Genomic DNA, 15,701 nt, shown 5'->3' on the forward strand with positions numbered 1-15,701 from the left:
CAGGTCCCTCTCCCCCTTGCACCACAGAGCAGAGCCACGCCCAGTGGGGGGTGGTGAGTGGCAGAGGACACAGGCTCTGCTATAGTCCCCCGACCCCCACTGCCACGTCTGACTCCAGGAACCCCCTATGTCTCCTTGGCTAACAGCTGGCTATGCCCAGGTGGCCTTGCTGGTTTCTGTTCCTTCTACTGCTTAGAGGTCCTTTGCTGGCCCCACACCCTCTGGGGCCAGCATCATTTACACTGCCAAACCTGCTTTCATCCAGGGCTCAGAGGGAACCTTGCCCCTGTCTCCGCTGTCACACTGGTGACTGGCTTATGTATGTCTCCTACCCTTCCTAGGTGTGGAGCCTCTGTGCTGTAGCCTGCCCAGCCTGGCGCCAGCCACATCTATGTGTGCTGACAGCACCAAGCTGATGGCCAGTCTGTCTGGGTTCAGGATGGAAGCACAAATCAGGTGGGGTGGGTGTCAGCCATAAGACTAGCATGAGGGAGCTCCCTGCTTTATGGAATGAGAAACCAAGAACTTTCAGTGAGATTCAAGCCACCAGGGCAACTGAGCCCAATCCTTCTGTGTCGAAAGGGTCCGCTTAGTGAAGCTTCTTCACCTCCATGTGCAAAGGGCTGCCTCACTCATACGTGTGGCCCTCTCCATCAGCCTGTTGGGCACCAGCATTCCAGAACTCCTGTGGTCAAAGAGGGCAAGAGAAGGAAGGAAGGAAGGAATCCTTGTCTGCCTCTCCAGGGGGAAGGGAGAGCGAGGGGGAGGTGGTAGGGCAGCCTGGCCTAGATGGCTATGCCTCGCTTGAGCTGAGGAGAGACCGGGTGTTTACAAGAATGCAGGGAGTGAGCCCTGGTGACAGCTGGGGGAAATTATTCACACTGTCAGGAGCGTGGCTTATACCACGAATTGGTTCCAATTCTTTATTTTTAAATCCCCCAGCTGGCTAAAGGCTTAGAAGGAAAGATGTGACAATCATTTGCATCTTATCCCAGATGGGCTGTCACTAAGGGTCCAGGGAAGTCTAATGGGGCTGGGCTGGTGGTCAGGAAAAATGCAAGTACACTTGGCAGTTACCCGGGCCTTGCTGGGTTGTGTCTTGACAGAGCCTCAGGAGCTGTCCTCCACAGCAGTGGGGATCTGACCCCTGGCTCAGTGGCCACACTTCTACCTGGAGAAAACATACAACTGCCATGCCTCGAGACTGGGAGTGACACTGGGATGACTTCCTTGTGCCTGGAAGGGGGGGTCCCTGCATGTCCCTTCACTCCTGCTGCACAGCCTTCCCCAGAAGGCAAACATGCCTCTAAGGCCAATTCTCCAGGGCGGATAGCTGGAGGGGCAAAGGTCTTTCTTTTGTGGACAAAGGAATAAAAACCAAGACTCCAGGCTGGAGAGGACACTGGCATTTGAACCCCCTTCCTGTATCTGGGGGCATCTCCATGTTGTGAAGCTGTGTCCCTCACCTCCACTGTGGAAGGCAGAGCTCTCAGATACCGACTTTTCTAACCTCCTCAGCTATAGCCTCCCCTCAGCTGATGTGGCACTCTACCTGAGACCTTGCACAGCAGCTAGTGGCTGTTTGCAATGCATTTTTGTGACAGGAGGCTGCTGCGATATTGTTTCCCAAAGAGCAGAAGAGATGGCTCTGGTGGCAGTGTCCAGCAGACATCTGGGGTGAAAGCCTCAGTGTGTGAGGCTGGGAGTACTGGGGAGTGATAGGGGGTTTTGGTCCTGGCTGGGGAGCTTTAAACCTGTGACTTATCCAATCTTTAAGAAACATTTCCTTAACCCAGTCAGAATTGGTTTGTTATGTGCAAGTAAGAACTCAGACACAATGACAAAGAGTGAGAGATTAGAGTCAGCTACTGGGATTTCCCCTTGGCATGTCCATCCTGGGTTTGTGTCTGAAAAGGTCTTTCAAAAAAGAAGGCATGGGAGCACGACCATCCCTCATGCCCCATGTGCAGATGTAGTTAGAGGTGGAAGGCTCTGGTGGCTCCCAGCAGAGGGACAGGTCAAAACCGCACAGGATTTAAGGTTGAGAGGTGAATGTCTCAATGGACCCGGGTGAGGAATGTTTACCTCAGCAGCCTAGTCAATGTCCTTCCTCAGAGGCCTCCAAAAAATGAACAGGCTGTTTTTTTCATCTGCCACCAGGCCAGTCCACATTTCTCCATGCCTAGGTATGTAGTAAATGCTTTCGGATTCATTCATTTTTCAGAATAGTTTACATATTGCACTGAAGTGGGGGATAAATTGCATGACTACTGAGATCAATGGTTCCAATTATTCCAGTCCTTCTAAAAAGGCATTTTTGCCAAAATTGCACATATGTTCCTTTAAACACACACACACACACACACACACACACACACACGGAATGTTCCCCTTTTTCAAACAATTGAACATGCATTAAACTGGAGAATAGTCTTTCTCACAGTTTCTGGTCCTCTTATTCTTTAGAGAATTATCTTGATAACTCAAAGGCCATGGGTTTTTCCTAAGTGGCTTTTTGAGGGACACAACGGGGAGACTGGGCTGTAAGAGGATGATGGGGCTGCTGTCTTTTTGCCTCATAGGCGGATCTTTCCATGGCCAAGTCTGGGAGAACAGAAGGCATTCTGGGAACACGATGCTTTCACATCCTGCAAAATGCAGGGTTGTACAGAGCAGATGGCAGGGACGTCAAAAGCATAAGAGTCACCTTGAAAGATAATGGTGTAAAGGGAGGGATAGATGGGAGGTTTTTGTACCCTTTGACAAGGAAGCAGAAAAGACAAAAGCTATTTGCTAGACCTGTGTGTGAGTCAACAGAACTGAGAGGTTTCTGCTGTAATTTACATCAAGGGAGGCCAAGCCTCCTGTCATCTTGTCCAGAAATAAATGGCATCAATCAACTGACAAACTGTTTCTTTTGCCTCCTGTTTTTTTTTTTTTTTAAACACAGGGAGCATTTGCATCCTCTTTATCCAGGCAGCTGCGGCCTGAAAATCTCTCCTTCCTGTCACCATGCCTCAGAAGAGGCAGATCCTCTGACTGACCGGATAGATTTCCACTCCATAAGACACTGGGCATGACAGACAGACAGCTTTCTATCCCCACTTGACCAACCTGGGGTGGCCATAGGGCCTATCCGGTCACCCCAACTGCCAGAGACAGGTAAGTTCGGGGGGGGCTTAGCCCTGTGTCAGGCCTATGGACCTTTTGCAGATGGGCAAAGTGAGGCACAGAGGTTAACTCACTTGCACAAGATCAGTCAGTGCAGGGATACTGAACTCATCTCAGATAAGAGCACCCAGTGGGGCAGCCAGTGGCTTTTCAACCTAAGATGTTCAATGACGTTAGTTCTTTACTTCACATGCTTGTCCTTTGAAACAGAACATTATAACCGGACAGCCTCAGCAAAGGTCAAAGTTGACTGTTTGGCTCTGAGGGAAGAGACGGGGAAAAGGCCCCCTCCTGCAGCCCCGGGGTAGGGGAGGTGTTGGTGCAGACCTAAGGCTCAGGGGCCCACTCTCCAGCGGGGAAACCAAGACCCCCAGGCAAGAATGGTGTTGGCGCTGGACTTCCACCATACCATCCCCCTCAAACATCCGCTCCTCTCCTCAGTGTGGCCTCAGCTGCTCACTAAAGGGATCAAGCCCCAGCAGCCGGTTCGCCTTCTTTGAAGCTGACAGCTTGATGCCTGTGGAAATGCAGCCCTATTTCAGGACTTCATTTAGATGTTTCAAAGAGTGACTTGAAAGATCGGTTAAGTCACTTATTATGGCTCTTCTCCAGGCCTGCAGCTTGCTGGGGCCCAAACACAGCAGCTGTGGCTTTGCACGTCACCATCACCGTCACCGGTAGGCAGGTGACTGTTCTGATTTAGCACCTGGCTAGTTTGGAGGGCTCTAGATCTTCCCACAGCTTCTTCCGTGCAGCGACAGGCACTTTCATGCCTCGAACCCTTTTCTTACATCGTGTTTGAAAATGATCCACCAAGGAGTCAGGCAATTACATTGCTCTCTGACTCTTATTGATGTTGGGCATGTCTTGAAGACCCCTCCCTGCCCGCAAAAAAAAAAAAAAAAAAAAAAGCCTATGAAAAACACAGGAAACCAGGGAGGTTGGGACCTGTGGAGTGCAGGCAAATGGCAGCAGACTGGACAGGGCTGTTGTCCTGAATCTCCTTCCTGTCCTGCTGCCACCTTGGCTCCCTTAGTGACACTCTCATCCTTCTCTAGGCAGGAAGTGAATAGGAAGGTGCAGGGGTGCTGCAGGAGCCTGGGGGAGGGCATGGTGCCAGGCCTGTGTATGGGCTGCTGCAGGCCAGCTGCCCACACAGTCTGTGGGATCTGTCCCTGTGCAAGGAATGCATAAATCTGTTGTGGCAGGAACTGACAGACTCCGGGGTTTGTTCTTTATGTAACTACTCTTACCTCAGCAGGGAGAGTGTTGTGGTTTGGAAGAAATGGAAACAAAGGCAGCTAAGTCCCTGAGTGACACCCGCACACCACCAAGCCCTGATGAGGACAGGGAGGCTGCTATTGTCACCACAGACTCTCCCAGGAACAAATACAAAGCATCTGGTTTGGCCTGAAGAAAGACTCTGCCAGGGGCGGTCACCTTCCTTTTCTCTGCTTTGAGAATAACAGTCAGGACTGCATGTTGGCTCTGAGGGGTGCTAGGCACAGCTGTGGCCCCTTGAAGCAGCTATAGCATTGTCCTCTCTTTTCCACCTCCACAGAAACTTTGAGGAACTGATCCAATAGTCCCATTTTCATTTCAGAGGCAGATCACCATGAATCTAACCCATCACTCTCACCCAAACAGAGGGTACCCCTTGGTCACCAGATGACCTGTCTTTCAAAGTGTGTTATTTATGGAAATTGTTCTATTGTTTATTCCCCCACCCCAAGACAGAGAAACTCCATTCACAGTGTGGTCACAGCTCATCTTTCTCTACAACCATTGCCTCCAACCACACCCAAGGTGAGGATGCAAAAGCTTCTATGAAAAGGGTTCAAGTTCCCAGCCTGGCTCTATTTTTAAGAGGAAAGCATTGTTTCTGTAGGAACACACCATTAATTTCCATGGCATCTACTGACTCATTCATCACGTGATGGATCCTCTTAAGCCTGGGAGGGCAGAGACAGGGGACTCCCTACCTGCTCCAGCTCCAAAACAAGTTTATTTGGCTATTATAAAAGTCAGAGTCTCACCTCTTTTTTTTTCTTTTCTAGATTCTGGAAGACATGGGAGTTTTTATAAGGCAGGAGACACCCCCAGTTCATGGGCAGCCAGGATGAAATTCTTGAAGATGTGAGCCAAAATTAACTGGGAGCAATTGTAAAAATCTTGGCAACAGAATTGTTACATGAAGTCAGCCATGCTAATAGAGCAGCTAAGAAGAAAGCAGGGTACAAGACAACCAAAATTCCACAGAAAGATAGAATTGTTCTATTTGGTAAACAGTTTGGTCCCCAGACAGACTGCATCCTGTTAAGATGTTCCCTTGTCAAGGTCTGTTTGTCTAGCTATTGCTGCTAGAAGGATCTTTCCATCTTTAAGATGTGTCACTAGCTCATCGAACCTATTTCTGTAACTCTCTGAGAGCCAATTTAAGCTGGCTTCTCAGTTCACTCTGCACTCAAAAGAGACCAATTTCCAATTCCTTCTTAGAGTCCATGAGACCAGATGCTGTGACAAATGTTCCAGCAAAATGAACCTAGAAAATGATCCCAGGGTACTCCTTGGGGGAGCACAGGATTCATCAGCTCGATCTGTGGTTTAAACATACATTGGTTTCGGGTTGAGTGCTCCTGGTGAATATTTCTGATGGGACATGCTTTTTGACAGCATAGGGGATCTTGGGGGACAGAAGGAAATTCCCAATGAGGCTAGGAGGCAAGTGACAGATTCAGAGGGTGATCATGTTTACAGTCAAGGTCCTACTGCATCTGACAGCCCGAAATAGGCAGCAGTTCCTGCAAGTGAGAAGCCACTGCTTTTGTTAGGTAGGTCATTGTCCCATAAGCTCCACTTGGAGCGCTGTCATAAAAGAAGTGGCAAATTCCCGTGGCTTGGTCCTTCTCCAGGGTATCTGTGGCTCCGATTGACACCTGCAGCAGGAAAGAGCAGAGGGAACGTGAGCAGAGTCCACCTCCTCCCCAACCCCACAAGATTCTTTTGCATGTGGGAGGCAGCCAGGGTGGGTGAGGTTCAAGGCCAGGCTTCACTGAAGAGAGCCAGTGCCTCCCAGCGGGCAGGGTGTTGTGCCTCTGCTCTGGGCTGGCCTGTATTCCCACAGACCCTCGTTTGCAGCTCCACACTGACTATGAGAGGGCAGCTTCTTTGCCTAACCTGATTTTGTATACAGGATAAGTGGTTTGCCCAGAGCCACATGTAGCAAGTGGTGGTGTTTAGACTAAAAGTTACACTGATGCTGGCCTGTCCAGAGGTCTTTAGATTTCCCAAGTGGCCGCTGTGCCATTTCCTAACCAAGTGGAAATTTTTTCACCATCTGATGACATTTTCTTTGTAGTATATTCCTTCCTATTGGGCACAGAAGCTCCAGTCTCAACAGAGATACATGCTGGCCAACCTGACTACCTGGCTTCAGCTGTGGGGTGAGCAGATGGTCTGGGCACACCTACCTGGTCCTGCAGAAACAGCTGATTGGCCATCTGCACAATCTGATCCACATGGATGATGCCCCCGATGCTGTCCATCTCTGTGTCTGAGAGCAGCGTGAGCACCATGATGGTTTCCACCAGCAGCTGCCGGTACTCGGGCTGGGGCACACGGTTCAGCACTGACTCCACATGGACAGCAAACTTGATCTCATGTGGAGTCATCTGTCAAAGGGACAGGCAGGGGGCCAGCAGTGAGATGAGACAGACACAGCCCTGGAACCAATGCTTCCCCCAACACCACTGGGACTCAGCTCAAATGCCACCTCCCTCTGGTCACTGTCTTGATTCTGTAGCGGGAACCCTCTGAATAGGAGGCTAAGCACTCTGCCCTAGGAGCCAGCTGACCCTGTCCTGGTCTCCTGTGTCTCCCCAGTGGACTGTGACTTACAGGGCATAGGGACCATTTCTTATTTTTCTTTTCATCACTCCCTGCCTTGGGCAGGGTAAAAACTAGAAACATCCATTTTTAAAAGAATGCATGGGGTAGGAGGAGGGGTAAGCCAGGGGAGATGACTGCTTGCAGCTCAAGAAAAGAGGCCCATGGAGGCCACGTGTGGGTCTAGTATGTGTGGGAGGAAGCTTGGCTGGGGTTCTCAGGGGTCCTGGGCAAAATATCAAGAGCTTGATAATCTGGAAATGCTGTTTCTGAACAAGAGAGAAAAGGTGACCAGAAAGAAGGTGCACAATTTCAGGGTGAAGTGGCAGAAAAGAACAGACCTACAAATAGCCTGACTACTCAGAACAAGTTTGCCAGGTGTGTGAGCGTTCAGAGCCCATAAAATAAACCCACGGAGGTATGGCTTCTCCTCCTCATACCTCTTGGGTCGTTGAGGACGGGAGGACGTAGCCATCGATGGAGAGACCGTGGCACTGGAGGAAGAACACACATTTCAGTCAGATTCCAGGACATGGTAAAAGTGCGTGAGTGCTCACACGCACTTGCTTGCACAGCTCTCCCTGCCCTGGAAATCTGCACGAGGGCTGGAACACGCCAGACTGTCAGTTATTTTTAGAGCGCTGTTCTCACTGCCCACAGGCTGTGTTTTCGATGGAACAATTCTAGGGAAACCAGCAGGCATCTTTCAGATCCCGCACGAATAATGCCCTTGGGAGCTGTGGTGTCCTCCTCCCTGGAGGCTCCATGTTTCACTTGGCAACTGGGCCCTGGAGCCTGCCAGGCACCCTTTGGTGCCATAATGAAGGGAGATTTTCATGGCTCTTGCTGGTGAAATGATGCTTCTGTGCCTTTACGGGCGTCTATTTTCAAGATTTCTATAATAAGCACCAATCACAAAAGACTCGAGCACATGCACAGACATGCACATGCACACCGTGTACATAAATATCAAGCAGGCTCAATACACAGTGCTGCTCTTTCATAATAAAAGCATCTTGGTATTGTGCCAGTGGAAGTCCGGATGGAAGCATGATGCCCCAGGAAGAGTGGGGAGATTTTCTAGGAACAGTTTTTCCTAGCCTAATGGTCACTTTCTAACTGACTGGGCTGGCAGCAGCCACCCTGCCTTCACCCCTGCCTGGGGACTCCTGGAAAGAGGCAGGGGATGGCGCACCAGGGGCATCCACAGCTCTGAGGGCTCCACCCCAGCTACTTGTGGACAGGGCCCGCTCTGAACTCCTCTCACCCCGCTTTGCAGCTGCCCTGAGGAAGACCTCAGACCCAGAAAGTCAGAGGCCAAAGCTCCATGACTGGCCAAAGAACACAGACCAAATGGTGCTGTGGCTTTGCAAAGGGGGTAGACTATGTTCGGCTTTGGGTTACTGCATCCGCACTTCTCTCCTACTGTGAAATGAGCGAGGAAGAAATCATTTAGGGAAAAACATCTGTCCTGGTTTGCATAGAAGCTTTTACTGAGGCACATTCCCTCCGTGGGAGAGGCAGGAAAAGCTCTGGTGGGGCCTGGGGAGCTGCGCGAATGTTCTGAGGCCCATGTGGGAGGAGATGGATGGTGGGATGCACAGAACAAAGGGCCCATCCTCCCACACTGCCCCCTCCTTGGCCCCGGGCATTCATACAGGCTCTCCCGTGTTCAGGTGTGCAGTACAGTCTGGCTGTGTCACCTCTCCTTGGTTTCCAGCCACGACCTTCAATGAGACTTTAACAGATGGGAAAACAACCCTGTCTGATAGCCAGAAGAGCAGTGGGAAGCTGGCTAGGGAGGTGGGGCTTGGGGTCTCTGTCCTCCAGTTAAGGAAGCAGGGGCAGCCTGGGATGGGGGGGTGTTGGGGAGAGTGTGCCTTCAGAACACACAGGACTGGGTGCCACACTGGAAGCTCCTGAACACTCTCAGGACGTAACACAGTGTCCTGCAGACACCAACTAATAGACAGAGGCCAGGGATGCTGCTACACACCCCATGGTGCATGGGACAGTTCTCAACAGCAGAGAAGTACTTGGGCCAGATGTCAACAGTGCCGAGGTGGAGAAACCCTGCTCTAGACTATGAGCTACTCAAGGTCAGGGGCTGTGTGTTCTGCAGCCATCTGGTACCTGATACCTGGCAGTGTCGCCATGCCCCATATGGCTCATTTGCCTGGGAACACGTCTCCTAATACCAGTGCACGCAGAGTGTGGCCCAGCGCCCAGCTCACCTTCTGAAGGATCTTCCACACCTTCTGGTAGAATCCCACTGGGACCCTGTTGATGGCCCCATCCAGCCTTCTCCTGCGTAGCCACTGGCCCTGCCGCTCCCCCCAGCCAATGTGATATCCTCCCGAGTCTGATGATGATGTGCCCGTGGGTGAGGATGGGGTGCTGGACCTCTGTAAGACAGAAAGCAATAGTCTTCACCTTGAGGGCTGCCCAGCAGGCGCCCAAGGAAAAGCTCACCTCCATGAAGGCTGGCTCAGTGAACTAGTCAAAATCACTAGAAGCCACTCACCCAGGGAAGAACATGGTTCCTTGCCCACTTTGTCTGCTCTTTGATGCTGGACTACTATTTTGCTGACCAGGTTGGTTACTTAATTCCTCCCAGCCTCCAAGAGGTAGTAGAACACTCAGAGGACCCAAACTCAGGGCACTGGCTAAGCAGGGATGTCGTGGGTTCTGTGATCAGGTCTCTGCGGTGCCAACCCCGACTCAGTAACAGCTGCAGCAGAGACCCAGCTGAGGCTGCCCTGGCCCTACACTAGCACCAACCTCCTCCCTGGTCACATCTGCACAACAGGGAGCTGGCTGTGGGCATTTGCTGAGTGAAGACTGGTTTGTGCCGAGTGCTCCTGAGGGGCAGATATCCTCCTGAAGGCTCTCCCTGAGGCCACCTCAGGAGAGCTCTGAGAGAGATGCTGGCCCTCACAGCAGGTGAGCCTCTCTGGCCTGCAGTCCAGGGAACAAATGCCAAAGTGTCCAATTTAGCAGCATCACAAAGGAGTGATGGTCACCTCCCCCTATTGCAAGTACCACAGAGAATACCACACCTCCTACAACAGGGAAGGACCCAGAGACAAAGACAAAAGTCAAGGCTAGGAATCCCCAGTTAGTGGCAGGGACCTCAGAGATTTTGGCATTTCCACCAAAATGCTTTTCACTTCTGCCTGCTGCTCTCCTGTTCTTGGCCTTGGTGGGGCCACAGCAGCTCTGAGCTGGGACTGGCCCTGGTGACACAAGGTAGGAGGGTGTCATCTCCTTCCCACTCTTCCCAAGGCTGGATTCCTTCTAGGTTCTGTGAGGGCAGCACTGTTGCAGGGCTGCCCATGACCAAACAGCAGCTCCTGCTGGGGCCTGGAAACCAGAACCATCCACGTCTCCTTGCCGGAGCAAAGCTTGGCCTGCTGTCTTGCCCAGGATGGGTTCTAGCCATTCAACCTCCAGGTCAGGGCAGGGGTAACCCGCGTTCTTATACATGCCTTCATCCTAGATTATTTGGCACTTTGATTTTTCAATGCGCAATATTGAATTTAAAGATTTAAAAGTAAAATCCCAATAGTAAGCACACTAGCAGGGCAGGAGGCGGGCTTCTCTCTGCATTCATCTTGACTTCAACAGATCTTATTTTGAAAAAGACAGGCTGGGTTATTCCATTGGGCTCATTACTGCCATTTAAATAAGGCAACAATTAGCTACAAATAAAAGTAATTACAGCCAAGCTCATCAATGACTCAGCTGATTTTCTCTTGGTTTTGGGAGGCTGAGCTTCAGACTTGTCTTTGTGATTAGAACATTTCTTAGGCCTTCACTTGAGCTGGAACCTCACACAGAGCTGGGCCATGTGGGTGTAAAGTGCTAGTCAGCATGTGCTTCCCTGCCTCAGCTCGACACTCAATAAAAAATATGAAATCAAGGCACTGAAGGTTCCAGAAGCTCCTGGAAACTGGTGAGGAAAGCACTCCTCAACCACACCATGCTGAGGAGCTTAAGCAGAGAGAACTGACAGCTCAAGAGGGAGAACAAAGTTCAGTTCAACAAAGTCTCAGCCTTTCTAGAAATTCCTCAAAATGACGGTTGGAGGAGACTGTACACCCTGCTCGAATCTTCAGAAGTCAGGGGTGAGGACTGGGGTGAAGCTTGGTGCTGGAGCACTTGCCTAGCAATACAGAGACCCCGGTTCCATTCCCAGCACCGCACAGACACAAAAACCCAAACAGAAGCCAGGGATGTGGTGGAAGCACGAGTGAGGCCAGAAGATTCACACAGTATGAACACAGAAGAGGGGGCAGGGAGGGACATGATGCGACGCATGTTTACCGCAGACTTGGAAGAATGCACGCTGCTGGATGCGGTCTGACCCACAGGAAAGAACTACAAAACAAAAAGAATCGACTCAGTCACCATGCAGACACCAAGAGACACCAGTAGCACAGGCACGCAGGCATGAAAAGTGCCCAGGAAGGAGGGTATGGAGAAGGCTGGCTAAAGAGGTTCTCACTCAGCAGCTCAGGTGACCTAGCCTCAGGGCACACCTTGGCACAAAACTGAGCCCCAGCTCCAGGGTCTTTCTTCAGATAGTAAATATTACCAGATGCTGTTTGCTTATGCAAAGTGCCTAATCAAGGTGGAATGTTTTCCAAACTTAGCCATGAAATGCTGATGTTTTATGTTGAGTCATGAAAATCTAGAGATGGACAAAATGCCCATAACCACCGCTAACTAGCTGGCATCTAACAGGCATCCCATAGGTTATTTGTTAAATGCACACATGTGATCAGGCTGATGTCCTTTGGTCATACTAGTATTTCCTCATCTAAAAACATAGACTCTACCCTTAGGTTACAAGAGTATGGTCTGTATACCTGGTGTTCTTGCAAAAGTGAATAGAAATTTAAAATGTCATGGCACTGATTAAATTTTTAACAGAGGCTATTTCCTTAATGTAAGTAGCAAATACAAAACTTGTACTGGCTAGTTCAATACAAATCCATCAAAGAAGAAAGGTGAGCATTCCATCCCTGTACCATGCAAGGACAGAATTAAATGAAGGTGGCAGGTACCATCCTTATTCACCCATACTCAGACCAGCAGAGCATGGGTAACCAGAGGAATGGTGCCACCAAGTGGCTGACAAAAGAAGACGTTTGGAAAGCTGGTTCCTTACTTGGAAGAAGCATAAATTAGAATGAGAGATAAGTATGTTTTATCCATGAACAATGTGTGCAATCTGCATTTACATGTCAATATGTGTTTCCTCTATACTCTTCTGGTCATAGGGACATCGACTCATTAGAAATGTGACTCTGGAAGCCAGGTGTGGTGGTGTGCACCTGTAGTCCCAGCTGCTCGTGAGGGTGAGGCAGGGGGATTGCTCGAGCCCAGGAGTCTGGGGCCAGCCTGCATCACACAGTGAGACCCATCTCTTAAGAAACAGTGACTCCAATTTTCTAGAGGAAGGAAGATACCACAGGGTGGCATAGAACAGTAGTCTTACATTGTTTTCCTTCCAGGGTTAAATCCCCCCAGGTCATCTGGGGACAGGAATAGCCTAGTCTTTCTATTGATACTTATACCCAATTTAGCTCCTCCTTAGATCCCCTATTTAGTTTCTTCTTTTTGAACTGAAACTGCGAGGCAGAGCCCAGACTTGCTCTTTTACTAAGTATCCTATAAAGCCCAAGAATTTGACAAATGAATTTTTTTGAAGCATGGAGCAAGTCACTTCTGTCTTCAAGTCCTGCTCATTTTCTGTCCCTGGGGATTGTCTGACTGTGCCACTTTGATGGACAGAATCGCTCCTTCACCCATTCACACTCTGCATTTACAGCTTCACTTTCCCCATTCAAGCCAGAAAGGACATGAAAGACACACAGTAAAGGATAAAACAAGGCAAAAATGTTTCACCTGGTCATCAGCACTAAATCTCCTTGTCATCTGAAAGTTAAAACATCAGAAAATAAACAAAAACCAAATCAAGAACACCCTGATAACTTCTATCACCCTCTGATAATCCAAGGTAGTGATGGTCAACCTCAGGGGGTGATCATTAGTGCCTCACAGACTCAAGCTAGGGGAACATGACCAGCATTTGAAATACAGGAGGAAATCCAAGTACATTTCTCATTGTAGATCTCCACCAGAAGGAAAGTCTATCTCCTACCATGGGTCATGGTCAAGGGCTAGCATGTTGAATCACAGTCCTGTGGGAGTCAGTTCAAAAGGATTTTTATTGTGAACTAAATAAAGTGGGACGAAAAAAGAGACACGGGTAAAAGGTGGGTAACATAGGTATCGTGGTTATTCCAGTCTATTTCCAGATCCTTCTATTTCAATTAAAGGACACATTTGGTGGAGAAATGATTTTTTCTTTCTGCATGCATGACTCTACTTTTTAAATGGCACAAAAACAAACATGAACAAAAGTGTGTTCTGGAATAATATATATATATAACACATCATATTGAGGTTAGGGAACAGGCAGGTAGGTACAGGTTGCACAGGGGCAGCTAGGGGGTACCTATCTGGGTACAGAGCTTTATTCAGATTCCAGGGCAGAAGGGACCTCTACAAAAAGCAGGCTGCAGTCTCATTCCCTGGGTTTCTATGGCCTTCTGAGGTGACACCACGCAGAGGAACCACTTCTCTTCCCACTTCCTGCTGCTGCCACTGCCAAGCTGTTCTTACCTGTTTCATCTCACTCCTCAGTCTGGTAATGCCACTTCTCTCAGTTTTGGTGACTCCAGTATGTCCCACCTCATGGATGGAGATGGCAGGGCTGGATGTGGAGGAGTGGATAGGGCGTACTAGAGGGAAAACACACACACATGTGGTTCTCAGGGACTATACAGCACCCACCCCGAGGGAGGAAATGTGTGTGATGTGCTTATTTGGGTTTGCGCCTGTCTCCCTCACTTGACTATGAACTCTGTCAGTCCAGTCCTGCCTGTCCTGGCTAGTGCTGGGCTTTCAGTGCCAGGGGTGACACAGGCTTACCACGAGGGTCTTACAGGGCTGTGCGAAAGTGCAAACGTTCCTTTAGCAGTACACAAAACAGAGTGGCAGAAAACCCTTTATGAATTGAATATGCTTTTAAAAATAATTTTTTACTTTTCTAAAAGCTTACCTTCCTTGTGGAAAACTGAAACCATGTAACTAAGCCAGCCAGAAATAATAACATCTATTGACATTTTAGTTGTTATCCTGATGGGTTTTTTTCCTATGGTTGTGTTTTGCCTCTGGTAATTGTTTTTACCTTATAAAACAGAATCATCACATACATATAAACATATGAGATATACATCATATATATTTATGTCTGATATGTATATATGTAGAGTCTGTGACCTTTCTGCACTTAATATGTTATCATGAATGACTTCCAAAGCCATTCAATGTCCTATCACCTTACATTTAATGATTGCATGACATCTGGTTTCACAAGTAGGGGAATGGTCATGAACATACCCAATCCTATTTGTATTGTTGTAAAGGGTTCATTATGACTCACATGGAGGGCCCACACTGACCGTGCCATGCCCATGACCCTAAGAATGCCAGCAGTCCCTGGGGAAATGACAAAACTACATAGTGCTCATGACTTAGGTACCTGTGGCTGTGGGTCAGTCACTGTCTAGACACTGGATGCAGGTGCAAATGAATGGTGCCCAGGGATGACAGGGATCTGGGGCAGAATTTAGTGCTGCAGGGGTGCAGGGAGTAGAGCCCACCCCAGCCACAGGGGTACTGAGCCTACTGGAGGACCGTGGGCCATGGGTAAATGTGGGAGAGCCAGGCATATAGTGCTGCAGAGGCCCCAGTGGGCAAGGAGACTCTCCTGCCACCCCGCCCCTCACTTCCAGTCTACTGCACCAGCCTCAGGACTCACACCTGTCCCTGGCCTACCCTCTCCATGGGCCTGGTCTCTGAACTATGGTCACAAGGAATTTTTCTGAAAGGCAAGTTTGATCATGTCCCTGCCCATTTGGAATCCTCCTAGGCCTGGATCTGTCTTTAGGAGAAAGCCCCCCCAAATCCTCTTGATGCCACCTAAAGCCCTACTGAATGGGCCTCGCCTGTCCTTGTAGCCCCTCACCTCTGAGCCAGACGTGCTGTTCTTACTGCTGTTCCCTCTCACCCCCCTGCCCCACTTTGCAGGCCCAGCTGGAAGGTCATTCATTCCCCACCCGACACCACTGAATCCAGGGGAAATGGAGGGCAGTGGAGAGGGAGGAGAACACCAAGACACACAATGATCAGCCTGATAGGGAAGAGGGGCAACAGGGCAGGTGGAAAGTAGAAGCCAAAAGAGGTCTGGGAAGCTCCAGAAGGGTCTGTATGGGGTGTTCACGGGAAACAGCTATCTTGGATATCTCAGGATATAATCAGAATTCCAAGAATTCTAAGTCTATTTGAGCTTCCTAGTTTATAAAAACTGAATAATTACAAATGAAGAAATGATGTTTTATTTCAAAAAGATAGTTCATCTTCTGTTCTTACTTTTAATTAGCCATATTTGGGCTTTCAAATGATATTACTCAGTTCCTAGTGTTGTAAGCATCTATAGCTTTACATCTAATGCCAATTATCTGTGTCAAACCATGTACACTACTATGATGAGAACACATTATTTATCTAGT

The 15,701-nt window shown here is 49.3% G+C and overlaps 1 protein-coding gene across 4 annotated transcripts in view; it reads right to left on the reverse strand.

Annotated features, from left to right (window-relative positions):
• Nucleotides 1-5,810: 5,810 nt before the first annotated feature.
• Nucleotides 5,811-15,701, reverse strand: part of Phka2 (phosphorylase kinase regulatory subunit alpha 2) — a 72,686-nt gene continuing 62,795 nt past the window's right edge. For all 4 annotated transcript variants that reach the window (XM_047536449.1, XM_047536451.1, XM_047536450.1 and 1 more), the window contains 7 exons: nt 13,750-13,868; nt 12,970-12,999; nt 11,383-11,436; nt 9,291-9,461; nt 7,497-7,550; nt 6,642-6,842; nt 5,811-6,107 (listed from right to left, as the gene is read on the reverse strand). In XM_047536449.1, coding sequence (XP_047392405.1) covers nt 5,937-6,107; nt 6,642-6,842; nt 7,497-7,550; nt 9,291-9,461; nt 11,383-11,436; nt 12,970-12,999; nt 13,750-13,868 — 800 coding nt within the window. In that variant the 3' untranslated portion in view covers nt 5,811-5,936. The remainder of the gene's footprint in view (nt 6,108-6,641; nt 6,843-7,496; nt 7,551-9,290; nt 9,462-11,382; nt 11,437-12,969; nt 13,000-13,749; nt 13,869-15,701) is intronic.

Source organism: Sciurus carolinensis, chromosome X, assembly GCF_902686445.1.
Source record: "Sciurus carolinensis chromosome X, mSciCar1.2, whole genome shotgun sequence".
In the NCBI taxonomy this organism is placed as follows: domain Eukaryota; kingdom Metazoa; phylum Chordata; class Mammalia; order Rodentia; family Sciuridae; genus Sciurus; species Sciurus carolinensis.